The sequence below is a fragment of the Astatotilapia calliptera genome, chromosome 3, assembly GCF_900246225.1.
Source record: "Astatotilapia calliptera chromosome 3, fAstCal1.2, whole genome shotgun sequence".
Taxonomy (NCBI): Eukaryota; Metazoa; Chordata; class Actinopteri; order Cichliformes; family Cichlidae; genus Astatotilapia; species Astatotilapia calliptera.
In genome coordinates, this window is record NC_039304.1 from 23,823,675 (window position 1) to 23,844,361 (window position 20,687).

The 20,687-nt window shown below is 37.9% G+C and overlaps 1 protein-coding gene across 1 annotated transcript; it reads right to left on the reverse strand.

The window, feature by feature from the left end:
* Window positions 1-259: 259 nt before the first annotated feature.
* On the reverse strand, window positions 260-19,478 carry LOC113013778 (ATP-binding cassette sub-family G member 2-like; the record flags this gene model as incomplete). Its single annotated transcript, XM_026154929.1, has 17 exons — window positions 260-440; window positions 1,276-1,365; window positions 2,733-2,887; window positions 3,056-3,180; window positions 3,831-3,920; window positions 4,020-4,078; window positions 8,255-8,418; window positions 9,559-9,670; window positions 11,897-12,072; window positions 12,447-12,563; window positions 14,534-14,632; window positions 14,721-14,769; window positions 15,128-15,230; window positions 17,936-18,093; window positions 18,312-18,464; window positions 18,745-18,859; window positions 19,342-19,478. Coding segments are annotated over 17 exons (1,974 nt in total), but the record flags the coding sequence as incomplete, so codon positions are not given.
* Between the last annotated feature and the right edge of the window lie 1,209 nt (window positions 19,479-20,687).

Genomic DNA, 20,687 nt, shown 5'->3' on the forward strand with positions numbered 1-20,687 from the left:
TGGCTTTATAAACGAGTCAGTCCCCACAGACTGATGTAAAAATGTCCAACTTCATTGCAGAAATAAACATGTTTACAGCCTGATACAAAAGCTGTTTAAACAACATCTTTAAGGGACTTGAATTGTGTTAAGGCTTAATGTTAGATGTATCTATTGTGTTAATAACTTTAATCCCTTTTTAATCTCTAAATTTATATTTTGAATTTTGATTGCAGCACAAATTTGGTTTTTAAACATTTTGCATTATTTTGGTAGTTATGGGCTTTGTGCTCACAGATGAGCCTGTTTTCCATGTTTCTATCTCATTTAGGAATCCCCAGTGAACCTCATCACTTCATGTTAACTTGCATGTGTCTCAGTGCTGCTTACTATTGTTGGTTGAGAGTGGTATTCATTTTCTCACAGAATGTCAGCCCGGTGAACTCATTAGCCTGCAGAGCCTGGAGAGATTCACAGACAAATCAACAAACATCACTCAACAAGAGTTTCAGCTGAAGAAAAAGTTCTTTTAAACCCAGAGTACCAACCCTGCTCACAGTATGCATGTGTAAAATGTAAAAACTACTGAAGAACTGCTTTTTTTTAAACAAAATGTTCTTCCAGGTAAGGTGATGCTAGCATTATTGCACAGGAGTGAAAATCTACAGCAAGTTAAAAGGTTTTCTAAATCTTTGCAAATGCCTTCATATACTATCATGGTTTTTTTCTAAAAGCTGATCTTACCTTATAACTGATAATCAGCACATCAATCAATCAAACTTTATCTATATAGCACCGTTTCAGCTGGAGACACAAATCCTCTTTGGGGTTGTTTTAGGAAAGGTAGAGCCAAATGCAATACAAACTAAAAGCAATGATGCATTTTGAAAGTAATATACAAAATGTCAAAGAGAAAAAAAATAGCTTGTAAGCACCACAGGAGAAGAACCAACAGGGAAAAAAATAAATAAGCAGTAAAACTTTATGTAAATAAAGACGGCCAGATAAAAGATCCTAAAAAGAGATAAACATTATAAAATAGAATAATTAATTGATTGATTAGTTAATAAATTAGTTAATAAAATAGATTAGTTAATAAAACAATGTTGCAATGTTGTGTATCATGGTGTAGCCCAACTGAGCTCAAATATGGTGTAAGTAACTAAAGTAAGTTTAACAGTTTAGTCGGTTACAGGCCTAACTTAAGGGAAGGGAAGATTTCTAAGTGATTATAAAATTGCTGCAGATATAATAAAACTGTTAAAAATAGATGTAATTGCCAGTGTTTGTACTTACACTGAGGCCATATCTGGGTATACTTAAGTACTTTAACCACGCGAGCCAGCTGGCGATGGAGGGGATGTTCACTAGCAGTCCTGCAAAGATCTGGAGAAAAGGAAACATAGCAGATGAGGCGAGTGGCGAGGCTTTGTGTGGTAACTTCAGGTTTAGCCTTGAGTTTTCATTTCTTTCTGCCTGTATGCATAGAAGATCCCACATCTACAGAGGTTTTTCGCTTCCCTGATGAGTACCAATTTCAAAACCATGGTATTGATCTCTCAGCCTTTTACAGATCAAACAGAGCACATAGGCCTTGAACTTGTTGACCTTTCATAAAATTTGTTGAAATATTGATTTGTGTTTTTATAGCTGTTCTTTTCTTGCTCCCAGACTTTTACCTTTGCCAGAAATAAAACTAAGTCAGTCTTACATGTCACAGGAATACATTCCTTTATGAAATTCTGTCTAACTTCAATAACATTAGCATTACCTGTCTGACCATCATGAAGATTAAAGGTGTTAGTTATAACTTCTCTAAAGCTGATATTTAACTTCTCACTGTCAGTTTTTTCTAAGCGAGTTCCTCATAAATTGATGTAAATTCATATTTTTATAATCAAATAACTGAACATTATGAGATTTGCTTTAATTCAGTTTGCTGTAAACGTGTGTCAGAATCGCAGCCTGATGTTAAGGTGGAACCAGAAAAGGGAAAATATACCCCGGTGCATGCTTGCAAGCACAGTCCCATCATGGTTTTGTGAGTGTTTGCAGGATTTTGATGGAGATTACCATTACCTGTGTTATAAACACAGTTTGCATTCTGCACTTTTTGATGGACTTATTGACTAAGCCATTATTATTTAATACGTGATTTATTAATTATGTCTTATAGACTGTATACAAAAAAAGCCAAAAAAGTGTCTTCAACTGATTAGTAAAGCCTTGAGCTGACCACTTTTATGCCTTCCTCTTTACTTTTGGAGTCTTATGGAGTTGTGTGTATTCATTTTGTATTTGATTTTATGTTACATTTGTAATTTTGTAATAGTGTGCCTTCTTTGCCCGCTCTTTCTTGCCTGCTGTAAAAAGAGTTGTGTGTTTTTTTTTTGTTTGTTTTTTTATTTTATTTAAAGGGACTTTCGGGTCAAATAAAGCTTAAATAAAAAATAAACAAGTATGTTGCTAGTCAGCCTGTGAAGCCGAAGGACACTTGTGACTCACATGAAACAATAAACAAACCTATCGGGTCATGAATTAAGTCAAAAGTAGGGTCACTTTTCCATAACCTTCTGTACAATCAGACAGAGTCGTCGCCCCCTGCTGTCCATTTGAAAAAAATGCAGGTCTAGGAGACCTTCACATTGGCTTATCTTTTCAGAGCCAGAAGCTGCAGCCATCTTCATATATGGAGGCTCTGGGTGTGTATGCACTAATGTTTGGACAGGTGTATGCTGATGTGTGTGCATCACCATCATGAAGACGCAGGTGATTGTCATAAAGATGTTAGCGATGGCCACCACTGTCTGGTCAGCTGAGATGGCGAAAGCCATGGAGGTGGCGGTGTAGGCACACAGAGCGACGGTGAGCATGAAGAAGAAGAAAGCCCCAGCTGTCGGCTTCAGACCTGTACATACACAGACGAAATCACAAATCAGAGTGCCAGGGTTATAAATAGTAACAAAGATGCACAAACGGCACATGATACAAATCCTAACAAACCTGTGATGTGTAAAACAACCTGCATACAATTAAAGAATAAACACCAGGATAGCACAGCTTGTCTTCCACCTACCAACCATGAAGTATGCCACACAGGTGAAGACGATAGCGGGAATGGTCCTCAGCGTGATGATGTCAGACAGGATCTTACACAAGAAGTAGACCGATACCCTGTAGTAACCGCTGATATACTCATGACTGCAGAGAGAGAGGAAGACATACAGGAAACGTTGTGTTAAAAACGGCATCTGTGAAAACATAATGATAAATAGAGGTGAGTGCCATTGCTGCAGACCTTTAACTAATAAAGCTGTCAGAAGCATTTAATCTGAATTAGCAAGAAAGAAAATCAGCATAAAAGTGTAAAATGTCAAAAAAATAAAATGATTGGAAATGCATAAACTTTCCATTTTTAAAATGCTTCTTAATAATCCTACTGATCCTTATTAATTGAAAAAAAAAACATTAAATATAATGTGTTTTTAATAAGTAGATGATAGTTGTCATTATGATATAAAAGGGCACTGCAAGAATGTGTGTATTACGATTTCTCTTTTTTTTTTGGCTAAACCTAAAATATTACATTTTGTGAAAGAAGAAGGCAATGAGAGGAGAACATATTGATCTGACTAAAACAGAAAGTAAAGATGTGCATTTCCTGCAAAGAATACCGACTCGGGTCCCTGGATGATAAGCAAGTCCCAACAATTTCACTTCATGAACACATCTTTAAAGAAAGCAAAGATGCAAACTCCTCAACATGAATGAATGAGTGAATTTTACCCTCATATAATGAAAACCTTTCACCCCAAAGTGAATTAAAAAAGTTCCTTGAGTGTGAGACCCACATGAAGATTTTCCTCTCTGCGATGAAGAGTTCAGCAGCCGACAGGGAGCTGAAACACTGATTCACGACGATGAAGAACAGCGCACCAGTCCTGGACACACAACCACACCATCAATAATCTCACATCCCAGATTCATTTTTATCATTTGTCTTTCAAATGTGACAAAGACAAATGTACTACAGTAAATACCTGTTCTGAATCCCACTCGAATCATTCTGGACATTGAAGAAAAGGGCTCCAACAACCAGCTAGGAGGATTGTCACTGCTACCTAAACAGATTTTTTTTTTAAAAAGACACTTATAACCACTTATCACAGTTATCAATGCAAGTTCATTATTCCTTGAGTTTGAGGCAGGGAGGTAGTGTGTTTCCCAAACCCCTTAAAATGATCTGATGATGCAGTTTCAGTTATTGACACCAGGTGCTGCTCCTGCTAAACTCCCACTGACTGATGACACGTGCACACAGGAAGAGATGAGCGGTGATGCAGTGACCACAGAAAAGCCCACAGTAAATTCAACAGCAGGCAAAATAACAGTCAAGAGAAAAAAAGAAAGCTTTCAGATAAATATGTAGTCATGTAAAAGACTAAGTGCCCCCTTACTGCTTCCGTAGGACTAAGAGGACAAACATCACCCACAAGCTGCTAATCAAATGCACTTGATTAGAAGTCTTGTTATATATGTTGTCTGTTCTGGAGACGTCAGATATGCATTAACACAATGCCACAGTATTCACAACAGTGTCAGTCCCAGACTGTGCAGTGATCAGAGAAACTGCAAAACATCCAAACATCTATATCACAGACTTACGGAAGCGTAGAGCTGCCACCCAGGCAAAAGAAAAATACAAGTGTATCACGTTATAACGTGAAAGGTTTATTGTTCTAACAAGATACTTTTCCTGTTTGTACAATATACTTTTCACGTTTGAACAACATAATATCACGTTATTACAATATACATAATTATCACGTTCGTACAATATAATTATCACGTTCGTACAATATAAATATTATATTGTACGAACGTGATAATTATATTGTTTGAACAATAAAATTTTCACATTATAACATATATTTTATTGTTCGAGCATGATATATTGCCGTAAAGATACGGAAGTGTAAAACATAGTGAAGTGGGTGACAGTGCAGATCAGAGTGCGAGAAAATGGCTCGTTTATTGGAATTAATTAAGTTCTATTTTATGCTTGGGGAGATTTTGCTGTTATTGAGCAGTTTGGACAGTATTGTGATAAGCATGCGGACACTTAGAAGAAACCTAAAACGCATGGGACTGTACAGGAGAAAGAATGAGTCCGATCCGATTGAGGTGGCACGATTTCTTATTGATCAACTGGAGGGACATGGGAGGCTCCATGGATACAAACTACATCACCTGAACTGCATTCAGGCAGGTTATGTTGTCACGCAGAGTACTGTGAGACATTTACTGAAATATCTTGACCCTTACGGTGTTGAGCAACGACGCAGAAATCGCCTAATGCGACGCACGTATGTAAATCCTGGACCAAATTTCATGTGGCATGTTGACTCCTATGACAAACTGAAGCCTTTTGGAATCTGTATAAATGGAGCTACTGATGGCTTTTCGAGAGTTATGATTTGGCTTCATGCCTATTCAACAAACAATGATCCCAAAGTCATTGCTGGATATTTCATAGCAGAAGTTGAAAAGACGATGGGAACACCTGCTAGGATTCACTCTGATTTGGGAACAGAAAATGTCATAATGGCCAAGATGCAACGATTCTTTCGCTGGACTATGGATCCGAACGTCAGAAAGTGTTTTATTACTGGATCCAGCAATCACAATCAGCGTATTGAAGGCTGGTGGGCCTTTCTGAGACGACATCATGCTCAGCACTGGATAAATCGTCTCCAGGAACTAAAAGACCATGACTGCTTTTCTGGATGTTTTTTGGACAAGCAGCTCATATTGTTTACGTGCCTGAACGTCATCGAGGTATGTAACTATGTTTATATTCTTTTAATGAGTCATTGTGTGTGTGTGTGTGTGTGTGTGTGTGTGTGTGTGTGTGTGTTAGAGAGAAAGAGAGACACGGAGAGAGAATAAAAAGTTTTCCTTAACACCCACCATGCACCATCCCTATTATCACTGCGTTCAGGATATGAAAAAAAATGCATATTTCACTGGCCAGAAACATAAAATCGCACTGTCTAAAACAATTCACGTTTAATAATTACTTAAAATTTTCCAAAGTATCACGTGTCTACCACTGTTATTCTTGTTGTTGAGTATTTTTGATAAACTCTGTTTTTTCCGACTGTCACTGTGTGGTGCTTTTGATTGATTGATTGATTGATTGATTGATTGATTGATTGATTGATTGATTGATTGATTGATTGATTGATCGTACTTTATTCATCCCGAGGGAAATTGGGTTAAGGCTGCCAGCCGTGCCAGCGCCGTTTTGGGTAACATGTTGAGCCAAGAGAAATGTGTTCTTTTACTGATATGAGATTTTTTAATTTTTAATATTTAATAGGAAGAGCTGCAGCAAGTTGCACATATGTGGAACACCCATCTAATACGCAGAAGCAGAAATGCAGTTGCTCCAAGTGGACGTCCGATTCTCATGTACACCATCCCTCATCTCTTTGGAGGACAGGATCATCTGAAAGAGGTTTCTTGGGAGGCAGTGGATGTTTGTAAGCAAGAATGTCAACAGAGAGGACCTTATACCTGTGATGAAACCGTTTTCAGCTTGTGTTGCCTTATAATGTCAGAGAACTTCTTACTTCCACCAAGCACAGCAGATGAATCCATTGAACTGTATCTCTTCCTGAGAGCCTATATACTGAAGGACTTATAAACCTAAATATAATTGGGCTTTGGGAATTTTTACGCATATATTTTTGGGTACAATGTTTTATTTGTGCAATAAACAATAGAAAAGACAATCATTATTATTTTGTTTGGATTTTCGGTTCAAGATAGTAGCAAGCAAGCATGTCTAAATATATTTAACCAAATCTGCGTACTCCAACCTTTTGGCATTTCCAATTATTTTTTAACGGAATTTCTATTATATCTGATTTCTGTTTTAAGACTGTCAAAAAAACATTTTTTAAACTGCTGATCCTATACATTATCATTCATGAAATATTGTTTTCAATTTTACTGAACACATTGTGCAACTGCTATTCATCCACGAACAGTTTCTTGTAAACTGGTAAATGTACAAATTCTGCATTATTTAATAATTAACAAATAGTGTTAGATGTTAACCTCCCTTTTATTTGTGTTCAAGGAGAAGAAAACACGGACTCTTGATAAACACTACAAAACTTAACTTATGTGCCAATTTTCTGTCTTTTATTCCAGTCAACTATTGCATCAAACACATTGCCTTCCAAAGTTATTCCCTTAAAATATGTTCTAAACAAATGACTGGTGGAAAGGTAAAAAAAATATACTTGAAAATAATTAATATTAAGTCTTTTGAATTATTACTAAACAAAACATCCCCTCTAGCAGACATCTTGTATCCTACAAAACTGCACCACAGACCTGTGGAAAAGGACCTTGACACATGATAAGAACTAATAATAAGCATAGTTCACCACTTGCTGCTAACCATATGAACTTATTAAACATAATTAGTTAACATTTAAACTAGTAAAACTTTTAAGTATGAAAATTTAAACTGAAATTTACATTTTTCATGGTGGAAACAAATTGATGTTATCCACAATTTTTGAAAATAAATTCAAATATGAAATAAAACACTTCCCTGAAATTTAAGCTCTTTCTTTTTTTATACAATGATGTGCTCCCTGTTTGTGGGTTTAACAAACTTTAGAGCTTCATAGCCAGTCATTGTTAGTGCAAACCTTTCATTCTTTGGTTTAAACATGATGGACTTTAATCAAGCTATGCTGAACTCATAAGAGCTTTTAGCAGCCAAAACATTGTTCAGTTCATTTCCTAGTTCTGGGTAGGACGTGTATGTCCATGGTAGTTCCAGAAGAGGGCCGCATGTGTGTGCCACAGGTCGTCGTGCCAGTCCATCCACAGGCGTGAACAGTACCTCAACCTTGTCAACACAGATGACATCTGACCCAGTAAGAAACCTGAACATCCTTCTGAGCCCTGTATCGTCAAGTCCTCTGATGTACTGGTGCAGAAATCTGAAGCTCTGCTTCTCTGCTTGAGTGGTGGGAGAGGCAGTAAGCAACTTCAAAAGCTTTCTCGTTGTTGGCTTTTTATCCTCATACATTTGTAGGACATCTTGTGGGCTTTGAAAAGCTTCTTTTAGGAAGTAGCTTGCAACTAAGGACATTTTCTCTGCGGCATATGCTGGTTTTTGGATTAATTGTTTGTGTGCGACTTTCAGAAGAAGGCCTTTTAAGTTCTCTTTGGTTGGAAGCACTGATACATCCAGGCGATCCATGAGATCCAGCACTTCATCCCTGTCTTCATCTGAAAGATCTTCTTTTAGTGCCCTTGTTATCAGATCCCTATCTGATTGACTTAGGTAAAAGAGAAGACTTTCAAACAGCAGATCATCTGATACTTGATTCTCACCGAAGATGAGTGCCACTGTGAAAACAGGAGCAAGGCGACAAGGGAAATATCCATGGTCTTGAAATCCCTTCAGTAAAATTCTACCCATGGATTTCCACTCTTCTTCCTGCCATTTAGGAGACAGTGATGGCACTCTGAACTCCTCTCCTTCAGCTGTGTTGTCCACAAACTCTGACTAAAATGCAGCATACACATCTCTTGATACGCCATCTGCGTCAGCTCCTTTTTCATCAATGTAGGTGTATTTTAGAGGGTGTATGAGGAGTGTTGGATCTTTGAACTGGCTGATCATTTCCTCCAGAATAGTAACCCTGTGAAGTTTGATGGTAACACAGACAACATCATATGATCCTGCAGAGCTTATTGCTTCATTGCTTATAGATGTTTCTGGACTACTGACTGCTGTGTTTGTTGGAGGAAGTGTAATGGATGTGATGACCAGATCATCTTCCTCAAACTGCAGGAATGGTTCATCTATTACAGTGTCATCAAGTTGACAAGGCAGAGGCTCTCCAAGGTAGGGTCCAATCATTACCTCAGATGTGTCTAATAATACATCTTCATCAGCATTCCTAGATTCTGATGATGAGATCACAACAGTGTGAGAAGCTTCTTCATCTCCTTGATGTGAGTCAGTCAGTTGTGTAACATTGTTTACATGTGTTTTCCCTCTATCATAAACTTCTTCATCATCTTCATCATTGGAAAATCTTCTTGTGCACAAGTAAAATCTCAACATTCCCATTTTAAGTGCTGAATAGAGTTCTCCAACTGTGACATCTTCATCAAATACGGCCTCTTCCTGATAGTCTAATATGTCATGACTGAACACTTCCCATCTTCCAAATTTGCTTTTTCCACTTGGAAAGAAAAGATCTTTAGCATACTGTAATATGTCAGCTTTTTTGGAGTCTTTGGGCACATCAAAGGTCCTTGTTCCTCCTCCTCTGCGCTTTCTCACTTGCTTACCTTCATGGATCCACCCTAACTCAATTTTTCGAGTCTTTTTCTCAGCCCATTTGTTGTTTTTTGCATATGTTCTTTTTCTCTTAGAAACAAATGCCTCCTCATGATCAGGTTTCTTCTCATTTTCATTGATTCCCATCTTTTCCTTCAATTTTTCGAGCAATGAGTTTTTTCTTGATTCCTTAGTACTTGCACCACTGTTTTCCAAGCAGAACCGTCTGGCAGCTATCCGGTCACCATATGTTGGGATGTAATCAGACAGGGTCTTGTCATCCATGAAATCAATCACTGTGGCATCAATCTGTAATAACAGGGATATTTATTACTATACAGAAGTACAAGGTATACCTGCTGCCACACCACATGAGGTACCTCACTAAAAAAATGTATGTAAATTTCACATGTGTTTTGATAATTGTCTGTTATTATTTTAGTGGCAGCCATCAATATTTAGCATTTATTCTTTTCCTCTCTCTATGGCAGCAACATTAATGAGATTCTCTAACATGTTATTAATAGAAATATTACAGTATATACAACGCCCACCTTTGAAAAAGTAAATTAGTATTCACGTATCTTTCAGTTGCACAGAGCACAAAGGGTTGAACTCACTGTTTTTTTTTTAATTGAAGACAAATATCAATATAAACACAGTTTAATTCATTTGTTTTTAGATAAACAAGGAAACATTGTGCATCACATAATATAGCGATATATTTAAGAAACCTGGAATCTGCATACGGGTTAAGTAGTAACATGTGGTCATACAACGACCCAGTTTTATACAGCGGGTTAATTTGTTTTACATTCTCCATTCCATATTAAAGATCCACACCAATGCAGCCTACCGTTACGTCCTTACGCAGTCAAAGCGAGAGAAGCGAAAACCGCTGTGGTTGCTAACTTAGCAATATGTCACATTTTTAGACGCTGTAACTTCGTAAAAAGCGAGTTTTACAAGTTTCCCCCTCAAGAGTGCACTTACGTGTTCTTGTAGCATTCGTAAGAGACAGTCCTCAGGTACACCACGATTCCGAAGAAATCTCAGAAGTGGGCTATCAGTGTTTGTGTCCATGTTGAAAGCAGGGCATTCAAAGTTAAGTGCCAGTTCTGACGAGCGTGCACTCTCCACAACTACCATGGATTTGGGTTTCCGAATGCAACACGTTTTACGTTCTTACAATAAAAAATGTTATTGTAATGGTATTTTTTTTTACGTTTGTACAATATATGATCACGTTCGTACAATATAATTATCACGTTCGTACAATATAAATATTATATTGTACGAACGTGATAATTATATTGTACGAACGTGATAATTATGTATATTGTAATAACGTGATATTATGTTGTTCAAACGTGAAAAGTATATTGTACAAACATGATAGTATATTGTACAAACAGGAAAAGTATCTTGTTAGAACAATAAACCTTTCACGTTATAACGTGATACACTTGTATTTTTCTTTTGCCTGGGTGGCAGCTCTACGCTTCCGTACAGACTCTACCATCTTCAGTTAGCATGTATGTTAAAGTTCAAGCCAGTACAGTTAGAAAAACACTGAGCAAGTATGGTTTGTTTCAAAAGGTTTCATCCTTATATTTTGCTTGTTCTTATGTTATTGTATTTTTGCACACCTCTGTTGCTTGTGAAGCCCGCACACAAGAATTTCACTCACATGTGCTGTGCCAGTGTACCTCCACATGTGATGTGACAATAAAAGTAATTTGATTTGAAAACTTTACTAGCAGAGAGCCAAAACCAAACTCGACATACCAGCAAAACACCTCACGCCAACTGTCGACCGGTGGTAGAGGGGTGATGAAGCGATGGCTCTGCATTATTCTAGGTCCTTTACCGTACAATGTAAAGTGACGGTTGTTGTGATTTGACACTATAAAAGTAAAAGTGAATTGAAAAAGACAACTGAGGGCTGCTTTTTGTCTTCACAGCCACAGGACTGACAGCCATACCAAAGTACTGTAGTGTCAAATGTGTGGCCATCTATCCTATAGCTAAATCTTGCCTTGCCCTGGAAGCGTCTAATGTTTGGACTTTTTGAATTGTTTATTTTATACTCAAGTATAAAGACTTTCTCTTGTAGTGATAATATGTATTTTACCATTTGTTCTTAATATCATGGTTATCTGGGATTGATCTTGAGTTTTTTATATCTAATTTCAGGTTTCAGTTATCAGCCTTCCCCTGTGTTCCCCGTGTTTTGTCATATTTCATTCTGTTGGTTTTACTTAATTTTTTTGTCATAGTCTTTGTCTCACATGCCTTGTGCTCAGTTTTTCATCCTGTCTTGTTTTCCCTGATTATTTTCAGTTGTGTTCCCTGGCATCCCTCAGTTAATGTTTGTATTTGTTCATGTTGTACTGGTTGTCCTCCCTTGTGTTACTTTGTGTTACCTTGTAAGTAAATAAATACCTGCAAAATCCAATGAACTGAATAAATTCCCTCTTAGACAGTGAAGATACACATTCTCCAAACTGGACAGTTCTTGTTTTAAATAAGTGAATAAATAAAGTGAACTTTACACAGACTTACCTGAGCAATGGAGGTCTGCGGGTTGAGTATGAGGTTGCGAAATGTCCTCTTGAGAACCCATCTGAACTGTGTTAAGAAGCCAGTGGTGTAGGTGATGGTTCTGAAGGGAGTAGTAGTGACCACCTTCTTTCCCTGGACGATCCTCTCTGAGACAGACAGAAGGTGGCAACGGTTTGAATTAATTTACATTTAAACAAATGCTCATGTCTGTATGAACTAATGTGTTTTGTTCACATTTAAAGTCATTAACATGTCCTGTGAAGACAGGACAGCAAAGTTTCACAGTAAAACCAAAATAAAGACAACATCAGTTTGAGACAATGTAGTCATTCGTTATCTCTTTGTGGTTCATTTACATTGGGATTCAATTATTTGGAGAATTTTTGACCAATTTGTACTCACTATACCCCTTTTTTGTAGCCATCTAGCTTTGTTTATCGTCACCCAACATATTTTTGTAACAGTTTCAGATACAAACATTAAAAATCAATAAAAACTGAAGCCTTCTTTTGGTACCCACCCAGCTCTGCTTTGGTCTCTTTGAAGTGTTGACAGTTTCTGTACTCCTCCACCAGTTTCTCCCCAATCCCTCTTCGGGACTTCGACATCGATTCTGAATCCAGCTCTTGATCTGGATCTGGACAAAGAGAGATCTTGTCAGGTCTACAAAAAATAGGGTTTTATGTTATTACTTCTAATCATATAATCACTGGCATATGTCACAGAATCAGGATAAACTTTACAATTACAACTACAGTAGTGTGGATGTATTACTAACATGCAAGCTGCAAATATGTGAAATTAAAAAGCATTTTTTCTTTTTTTTTAAGCTGTCACTTGCATAGTGTTCAAAACAAGCCAAATATTTTAACCCAAACAAATTCAAACTAACGTCAAATCAAGTCTAAATAATGTCATGTGTCCTACAGTGCCTGAATGCAGCATGTGTTACAGGTTCACTTGAGGGAATTTTGATTTTGCACATCTTTCTGCAGCACTTTCACACCTGGTTGACCAGTGAATCTAAAAATGTATGTAGGACAGAAGAGGGCACCTTCATCCTGCTAGCAGCTTGTCCATAATTTGAGTTCATAACCTTTTAAAATCAATGTACTTTTAGTTATAGTAAACATTTCTGTAAGTATTTTCAGTCATTAGTAATACCTTTTTGGAGAACAAAAAAGGGAATAAAGTCAACCACTTTCACCTAACCACTGTATGCTGGACAGCTGGTTAAAACGTATGTTTTGGTTTCCACATGAAAGAAGTGTAAATTTCTCAGTGCTCAAAAAGTTTCAGGAATATTTGTCTTCTATGGATGTTGTTGTTTCTCTTCTGTAACCTAATCATCATGACTATGATGCAGCTGATATCGTGAGTTAAACGCAGTCTGCTGAACAAAAGTTATTGTTCAGACTTTAATGATTTCATGTTTGAACTAACTAAAGTTTCACAGGATGAATTCTCAAAAAACTATTTATCTAATGTGCTTTTCTCAGCAACGTTTTATGTAACAGCAGAAAGCCCTACGAATATTATAGAGGGCAAAGTTATAGCTCCCACTGTGAGCTGATAGTGGCAGAGTTGGACACTGGACACAGTGATACAGAAATGTGTCCATTTGGTGTTTTAACATAAAATGATGGTGCAGCATCAGCGTTAGTGTAGAACAGCTGTTTACTGATACTGGATGGTGTTTGATGAGATGAAAAGGGAAGACTTGACACAACTTCTAAAAGCTTCTTTCTCTGAATTTTTTCCCCCCAATTTGTCCACACTCAACTGCAAAAACTGCATGTGATGGTTGTTATTATTGTGTGAATGCCTGTTTCTTTTTATTCTTTATATTTTATTCTAGTTGCTCCATGGTTCTTCGGCATGAAACTACTTCCACAGTTTTTGTGCAATTTTCATTGTTCAAATTTTAAACTATTCTGCTGTTTCTGCTAATGCCGGCTTCGGTGCTCATAACGTCTATACTTTTTGAGATATTAAGGTTTTTATGCCATTTTAGGCCCATTTTGCTGAATGGGACCACATTATTAGTGTGGTCACTGATTTTGCTTGCCGGGGTAGCTGTGTTTTAGCTCAGTGAGATGAGCAGCCGTTCTCAGAGCAGGAGGCCCGGGTTTCAAATCCCGCTTATGGCAACATTTTTTTCCGATTCACAGCTTTTCAGCAGAAAAAGCTTTTTCACCTCTTTTCATCACAAATTACAGCCTCTTCTGCTCATTTAAGCAGATTATTCAGTTTCTCCATATCGTCTCAGTATACTGAGAACTGGTTTGGCTCAGCGAGATGATTAACTGTCTTTCACCTCTTTTCAACAAAAATTCCAGATTTTTTAGCTGTTTTCAGCACAATTTTTAGCTTCTTCAGCTCTTTTCAGCAGATTGTTCTCCTTCTTCTGCTGTTTTCCGATTCCACTACAAGGCATTCACACAGCATTTTTGCAGGAAATGCAAATGTTTCTAGTTATTATTATTATTATTATTATTATTATTAAGAGATTTTCCAAACAAGGTCAGGTTATAACCACGATGGCTTACACCTTGGAGGATCTTTTTTCCCCACTGCTGTCTTTTTGTCCAGAACAAACTTACACACCTTCTGTTTTCCCACTGTTGAGGACGACGGCGGTCGAGTCTCCGTTGATGACATCCAGGAAGAAGTCAGCAGGGTTGTTGTGGGGCTCACAGATGTATCCTAGGAAACAGTTTTAAAACATAGTCACAAACATTGCCTTTCTGTCGTGTTGCATCTTGTTGGGTTAAAGTTAATCAGGCGTGCTTACCAATGCCAGAGAAGTACTCCAGTGCACTCCGTGCTGGGCCGTGATAAACCTGACATGTTTTACAACAGAGAGAAGAAGAATTAACATGTAAGTCACAGTTTCCTCCACAGGTAGCTTGAAGTTAGCTCAGTGAAAATGTTTAAGTCAGTGGTTCTTAACCTGGGTTCGATCGAACCCTAGGGGTTCGGTGAGTCGATCTCAGGGGTTCGGCAGAGCCTCCGCCGTGACATGCACGGCTCATTTTGTGCACCAGTAAAAAACATATCTATGTCTTGAATTTGAAAAACATATTTTATTTTTCACTAAAGAGGGGTTCAGTGACTGCGCATATGAAACTGGTGGGGTTCGGTACCTCCAACAAGGTTAAGAACCACTGAGTATTTCAATAAGCAGTTTTTAAAGGGGACCTGATGACCGTTGACTAGCAGGGTGAGGCTGTCGAAAAGGCGGTAGATGGTGTATCGAGGCTGGTGGATGGAGAGGATTATGGTACGACCATTGTTTGCCATCCTGGAATAACAGTAAAAAACTATTATTTAAGTTAAACTTATTCAATGGATTTTTTTTCATTTATTATAGTTATTCATTTAGTGATACTACTATTACTACTACCATATGATGCAGAGGGCTGCAGCTTGTGTCTTTCACCCTACATTGACAATTTGTTAACTGAAGTTACCTTTGGCCTGCCTTTCTTTCCATGTTAGGGCAGCCTTTGGTCTTCTCACTCATGTTTTTGGTTACCCTAACCTTTCACTTCATGGCAGATGTTTATACAGCCAGCTGTTCTTTACAGTCCTAAATTTCAGCATTTGTTTGGCCAGAAAATAAAGACCACATTGGGGAAGACCTCAATCATTCTGACCTGTTCTGACTCGTATAGAAGAACAGACTTCACATCTCTGTTGTGTTTTGGTCTTCTATGTGAACTGCCTTGATTTTCATGAAGGGCCAAGCCCAATCAAAGCATTCAATGCCTTTTACAATCTGATTGTATATATTATGTTGTATATATTATCGTATATAATGTATATATCCTCCTGGATTCTTTTATCTGTGCTGACCAGGTTACCGAGATAAGGGAAAACTTTAAGCATATGCCAGCTATTTGTCACCAGCAGTTAAATAGTCATAGGAGCGGTCTTAATGTTAATATGATGGCCTGAAGAAACTGTACACAGTAGTTTTTCAATAATGAGTTAAATCTGTTTGCTATTTAAAGGTTCTGTTTCTTGACTCTTCCCACATAGCAGGTCTGGCCCAGATCTCAAATTCAAATTCAAATTCAAATTCAAATTTTATTTGTCACGTACACAGTCATACACAGTACGATATGTAGTGAAATGCTTGGACAACTGCTCGTGACCTAAAGAGAACAAAAAAGGAAAAGGCTATGAATAAGATAGGAAATAAATATGAAAAATTAAAAAGGGTAAATTTAACTAGGAAGGAATAAAATATAAATTAAGGTTAAAAATGAAATAACTGTACAACACAAATTAGAATGAAGGGTAAATTTAACTGGGAAGAATAAGATAAAGATAAATATATAAATTAAAGTTGAAAATAAAATAACTGTACAACAAAATACACAATATAGAACTATATAAGAATGTATGAAGAAATCTAAATATAAATAAATATATACACAATAACAGCAGCTGTACAAGTATTAACCGGAAATGAAGAATATAGTGACCAGTGTTGTGCAAAACCAAAGTCCAGAAAGTCCAGTGTGTGTGTAAGAACCATATGTGTGGGTCAGTACTGTGTGGTGGTGTGATTGAGAGACCGTATCGCCTGCGGGAAGAAGCTCCTCCTCAGATCTGGTGTCAGGTTTGTGAGTGTACACTTTATCCAAAACCTGGTGAGGGTTTACTCAACCTGACCACTGAGTGGCTGTAGCTCAGGAAGTAGAGCAGTTCACCTACTAATTGGAAGGTTAGTGGTTCAATTCCTGGCTCCTCCAGTCTGCATGTCAAAAGTATGAATGTAGTTAGGAAGCACTCAGCTTAGAGAAAGTGGGTGAATGTGGCATGTTGTATAGAGCATTTTGAGTAATCCAAGAGAGTCAAAAAGCGCTCAATAAGAATCAGTCCACTCACTGTCTGAACAGAGTTTTGTCATGTTACTTTTGCACTATTATGTTCCGGGACATGTTATTACATGGCTTGATTAAGGTACACATTAGGCTGACATCTGGGGCCAGAGCTGAAACTGTTCTGGGCCAGCACTGAGCTAGCATTGTGTCTGCAACTAGCCTTGTGCTGGCCCATTTGTGGGCCATCTCTGGCAAACCTGAGGTGCACCAAAGGGCCGTCATTCTTTGTGGTATGTGGGCCATGTGTAAGCACATTGTGTGGGTCAGATCTGGGCCATACCAGTTTTGCTATGTGATCGGACTCTTTGTTTCTTCTAACAGCCCAAAGACTGATTTTTTTGTGAAAAGATTTTTGGCAAAAACTCCAATTAATCTGATGCTTGTGCATCTGGGTCAATCTCTTTCCTTATTATTATGCTTTTTTGTTTTGAAAAAGGACGTTCCTGCAAATGAAGCTTCGTTTTGGTACTTTTGGTTTTATCTAGAGCATTTTCAGTTTCTGTACTGTTGTTTTTTACACTTAGGATGGCAACCTGGCAACCTAATTGGTAACCTAATGCAATTAAGCTCATTCAGCAAGTTAAGCTTTGAAGATTTTTTAACATTTTTAAGCATTTCAGACAAAAATCTTCAAATTTTCAGTTTTCACATTGCATTTTTGCTAGGAAATGCTTCTAGGTGCTTCTGCTCTGCTCCTAGAATAAACAGTAATCAGCGCTAGCTAACAGTCTCCAGAAAAACACAGACTCCATGTTTCACCAAGCGAACGTTGTCTAATTGAACCAGAATTCAGCTATGCAATGATTACATCAGTCCTTCTTGCTTCTTACTTAATCCCTAATAAAACATTTGACATTGGAAAATACAGTTATAGATAACGCCGCCCAGTTCATCCAAACTCCTGATGCAGATCTGGAAAAATGGCCATTTTTAAAAGTCAGTATCCTGCAAAATCATCACTATTTACAGTAGTGATGTTTGTGAGCTAGCTTGCCCAGTGACTTCACAGATTTAAGGACATAACTTCAGACTCAGTGTTAACGTTCAAGGTGTGGCCGCATGATATAGATGGGCATCTTCATGGCATCAGCACTAAAAATATGTGCGTTTTCACCTCTTGAGCAGCAGCAGCACAGAGTTGGCCGTGCTGGCGTCGAGGCCTGTGGTGGGTTCATCCAGGAAGAGGACAGGCGGGTCAATAATCAGCTCCATCCCAATGTTTGTCCTCTTCCTCTCGCCACCAGAAATCCCACGAATCAGCTGAGTGCCCACCTGCACAAGCACACTACAATCAGACTTTTTCAATCTGTCTTCCAGTTCTTCTCATGCTTCTTTGTTTTGTTTTTTTCTCATTTCTTTGCGCTATTTAATCTTTTGGATACTTTCATCCTTCCTATATTTTAGAGTCAGTTTTATGTATTCTATTATTCTTTTGTACCACTTCTTGACTAAATGTTTTATTTTTTTTATTGAAGTTTCTTTCGTCTCACCTTGGAGTCGGCCACTCGGCCCAGTCCAAGCTCCTTGATCAGTCTGTCAACTTTCTGCTTCTTCTCTTTATGGCTGATGCTTGATGGGAGACGCAGGGCTGCAGAGAAGGTGAAGTTTTCTCTGACCGTCAGAGTCCCCATCACCACATCATCCTGCAGACAGGAAGCTACTGTTCAGAAAAAAAATCTAACACATTAAAAGTGACCAAACATTTACTGCTGCCAGATGCATTTTTGCTTCAAGGACATCTTTTTAACTCAGTTTAATTTCCAGAGATGTGACTTATGACCTCAGTATTTCTAAAACAATTAACTTTATGCAACTCAAACAGACTTGGCCTAAGAAGCCAGTTTTATTGTTGCAGGAAATCTCTTCCTGCCCTGTCCAGGAACTCTGCTAAATCCTGTCGAACTTCCTGCCTGCTTCACCCACCTGAACCACATAGCCAGACAGACACTTAAAGTTTGGGGGCTGAGGGGCTCCGTCAATCAGGACCTCTCCTGACAGACCTGCAGGGTCCTTTCTAGCTGCCAGAACATCAAGAAACCTAAAACAAAAAGGCAACATTCAATCACAAATTGAGTCCCGGTCAGGAGGCTTTATGCAGACATCAGCTCACACCATCTATAAGGATGGTTGCTTTCCTGTTACACACCATCTGAATTAGCAAAGGCAAGAATAGGCAGTCTTTGCTAATCAGCTGGCACAAATATAGACGGGAAGTTTGAACGGAAAAATAGCAAAACATTCTTGTTTTATTTCCTGTAATGTCTTTTCCATGTGGCAGGAAAATTGTTTATATATTCAAACTGTACTGGATAGAAGAAGACCTTATCTTTCTGTGTACAGGCAAAGACACAAACATTTAGGTTTCCAGCAGTTAATGTGTACAATACTTCCTCTACACTGATGCGTCGACCACCAGTTGTTCATCTCTTAACAAACAAAGACGTTTTCTTCAGATTTTTGCTAAACATGAATGGAAAACATCCTGATTTCTCCCTGTACAAACACATTTGCAGCACTCACGATGACTTCCCGCTTCCTGTCGCTCCCATAATGGCGTTGAGACCTGGCTTCATGATCCCACTGAGGGAGAGAGCGACAAAAATATTATCAGCGGTGAATCTGTAGATGTGAGTTTCACATGAAAAATGTTTTAATAATTCATTTCATAAACAGCAGCCGGGAAACGTTTGGACACATTCAAGGGTTTCAGCTTCTTAAATTTTAAAATTTCCAGTTTTTTTCTTTATTCTGTTTATGTTTCGCTACTTTTTAAATTTGAACTCTTGGTTGAATGAAGTCACTGTGGTAACTGTGAAATTAATCAGCAATAAAAATAATAAGCTTCATTTGCATGAAGCATACAGCTCTTGAAAATTTACATTCCTAAAGTTTAATGGATCACTAATAAAGATTAAATGTTGATCTTATTTTTTACTGTGTAGGAATAATAAAATCTTCTTCTGAATTGGGGCAACCAAAAACTCCTGAAAGCAAAAACTCTGTGGTCATTAGTGATATCAGGGTCATTGTAGTCATCCCAGGCAGTATGCCACAGCTAAATCTCAGGGAAATAAGAGGAAAAAGAACACAGCAAACAGCAAAAACAAAACAATAAAAAAAGAACCCAATCGCCCAATAAAATATTTACTTTCCGTAGACCTCCATCCCACTCACTCACCCTCTCTTCTCTCTACCAACCTTCATCTTCGCAGTGCTGCTTAGCCTAGGATTACAGTAATGACCCCAATATCACTTTAAGGCTCAGAGTCGCTGTTTTCGGAAAGCACTGGAATTCCTTCAATGAAACAAACAGTTCAAAAGGTTTGCAAAACACCTGTCTGACCCCAGTGACAGGTTAGGCTCTAAAAAGTAACTTCCAGGGTTACTTTTCCGTGGAAGTTTTCACAGGTTTTTTTTTTCTGAAATGATGAAGCAGTTTGAGTTCTGCTTTTCTCTAGAGTGACTTTTGTATTTCTGAGGAACTGAAATGGCTTTTTCCAGCAAAGTTACAAGTTTAGTGGCCGTTTGGTTGAGGATGTTTCGTAACACTGTGATTCTTATTCTGCATTTTCCCTGACATGTACAGGGATGAAGACTTCCTCTTTTTTTTTTAACCCTTGTGTGGTGTTCATATTTTTGTTACTCAGCTAGTGTTCATGGGTGTGGTGGACCCGCTAGAGTTTTGGCTTTCCAAATTAACACTATCAAACAATTTTGTGTTAAATTACTCAACAGATGTTTACTTCATCCCAATTACAAGCCATATGAACAGCAAACATGGTTAATTTTTTCCCTTTACCTTTGTTAGATCACATTTATGAATTGATGTGCTTCTCGTTTTTTTTTATAAAATAGTATTAAAAAAT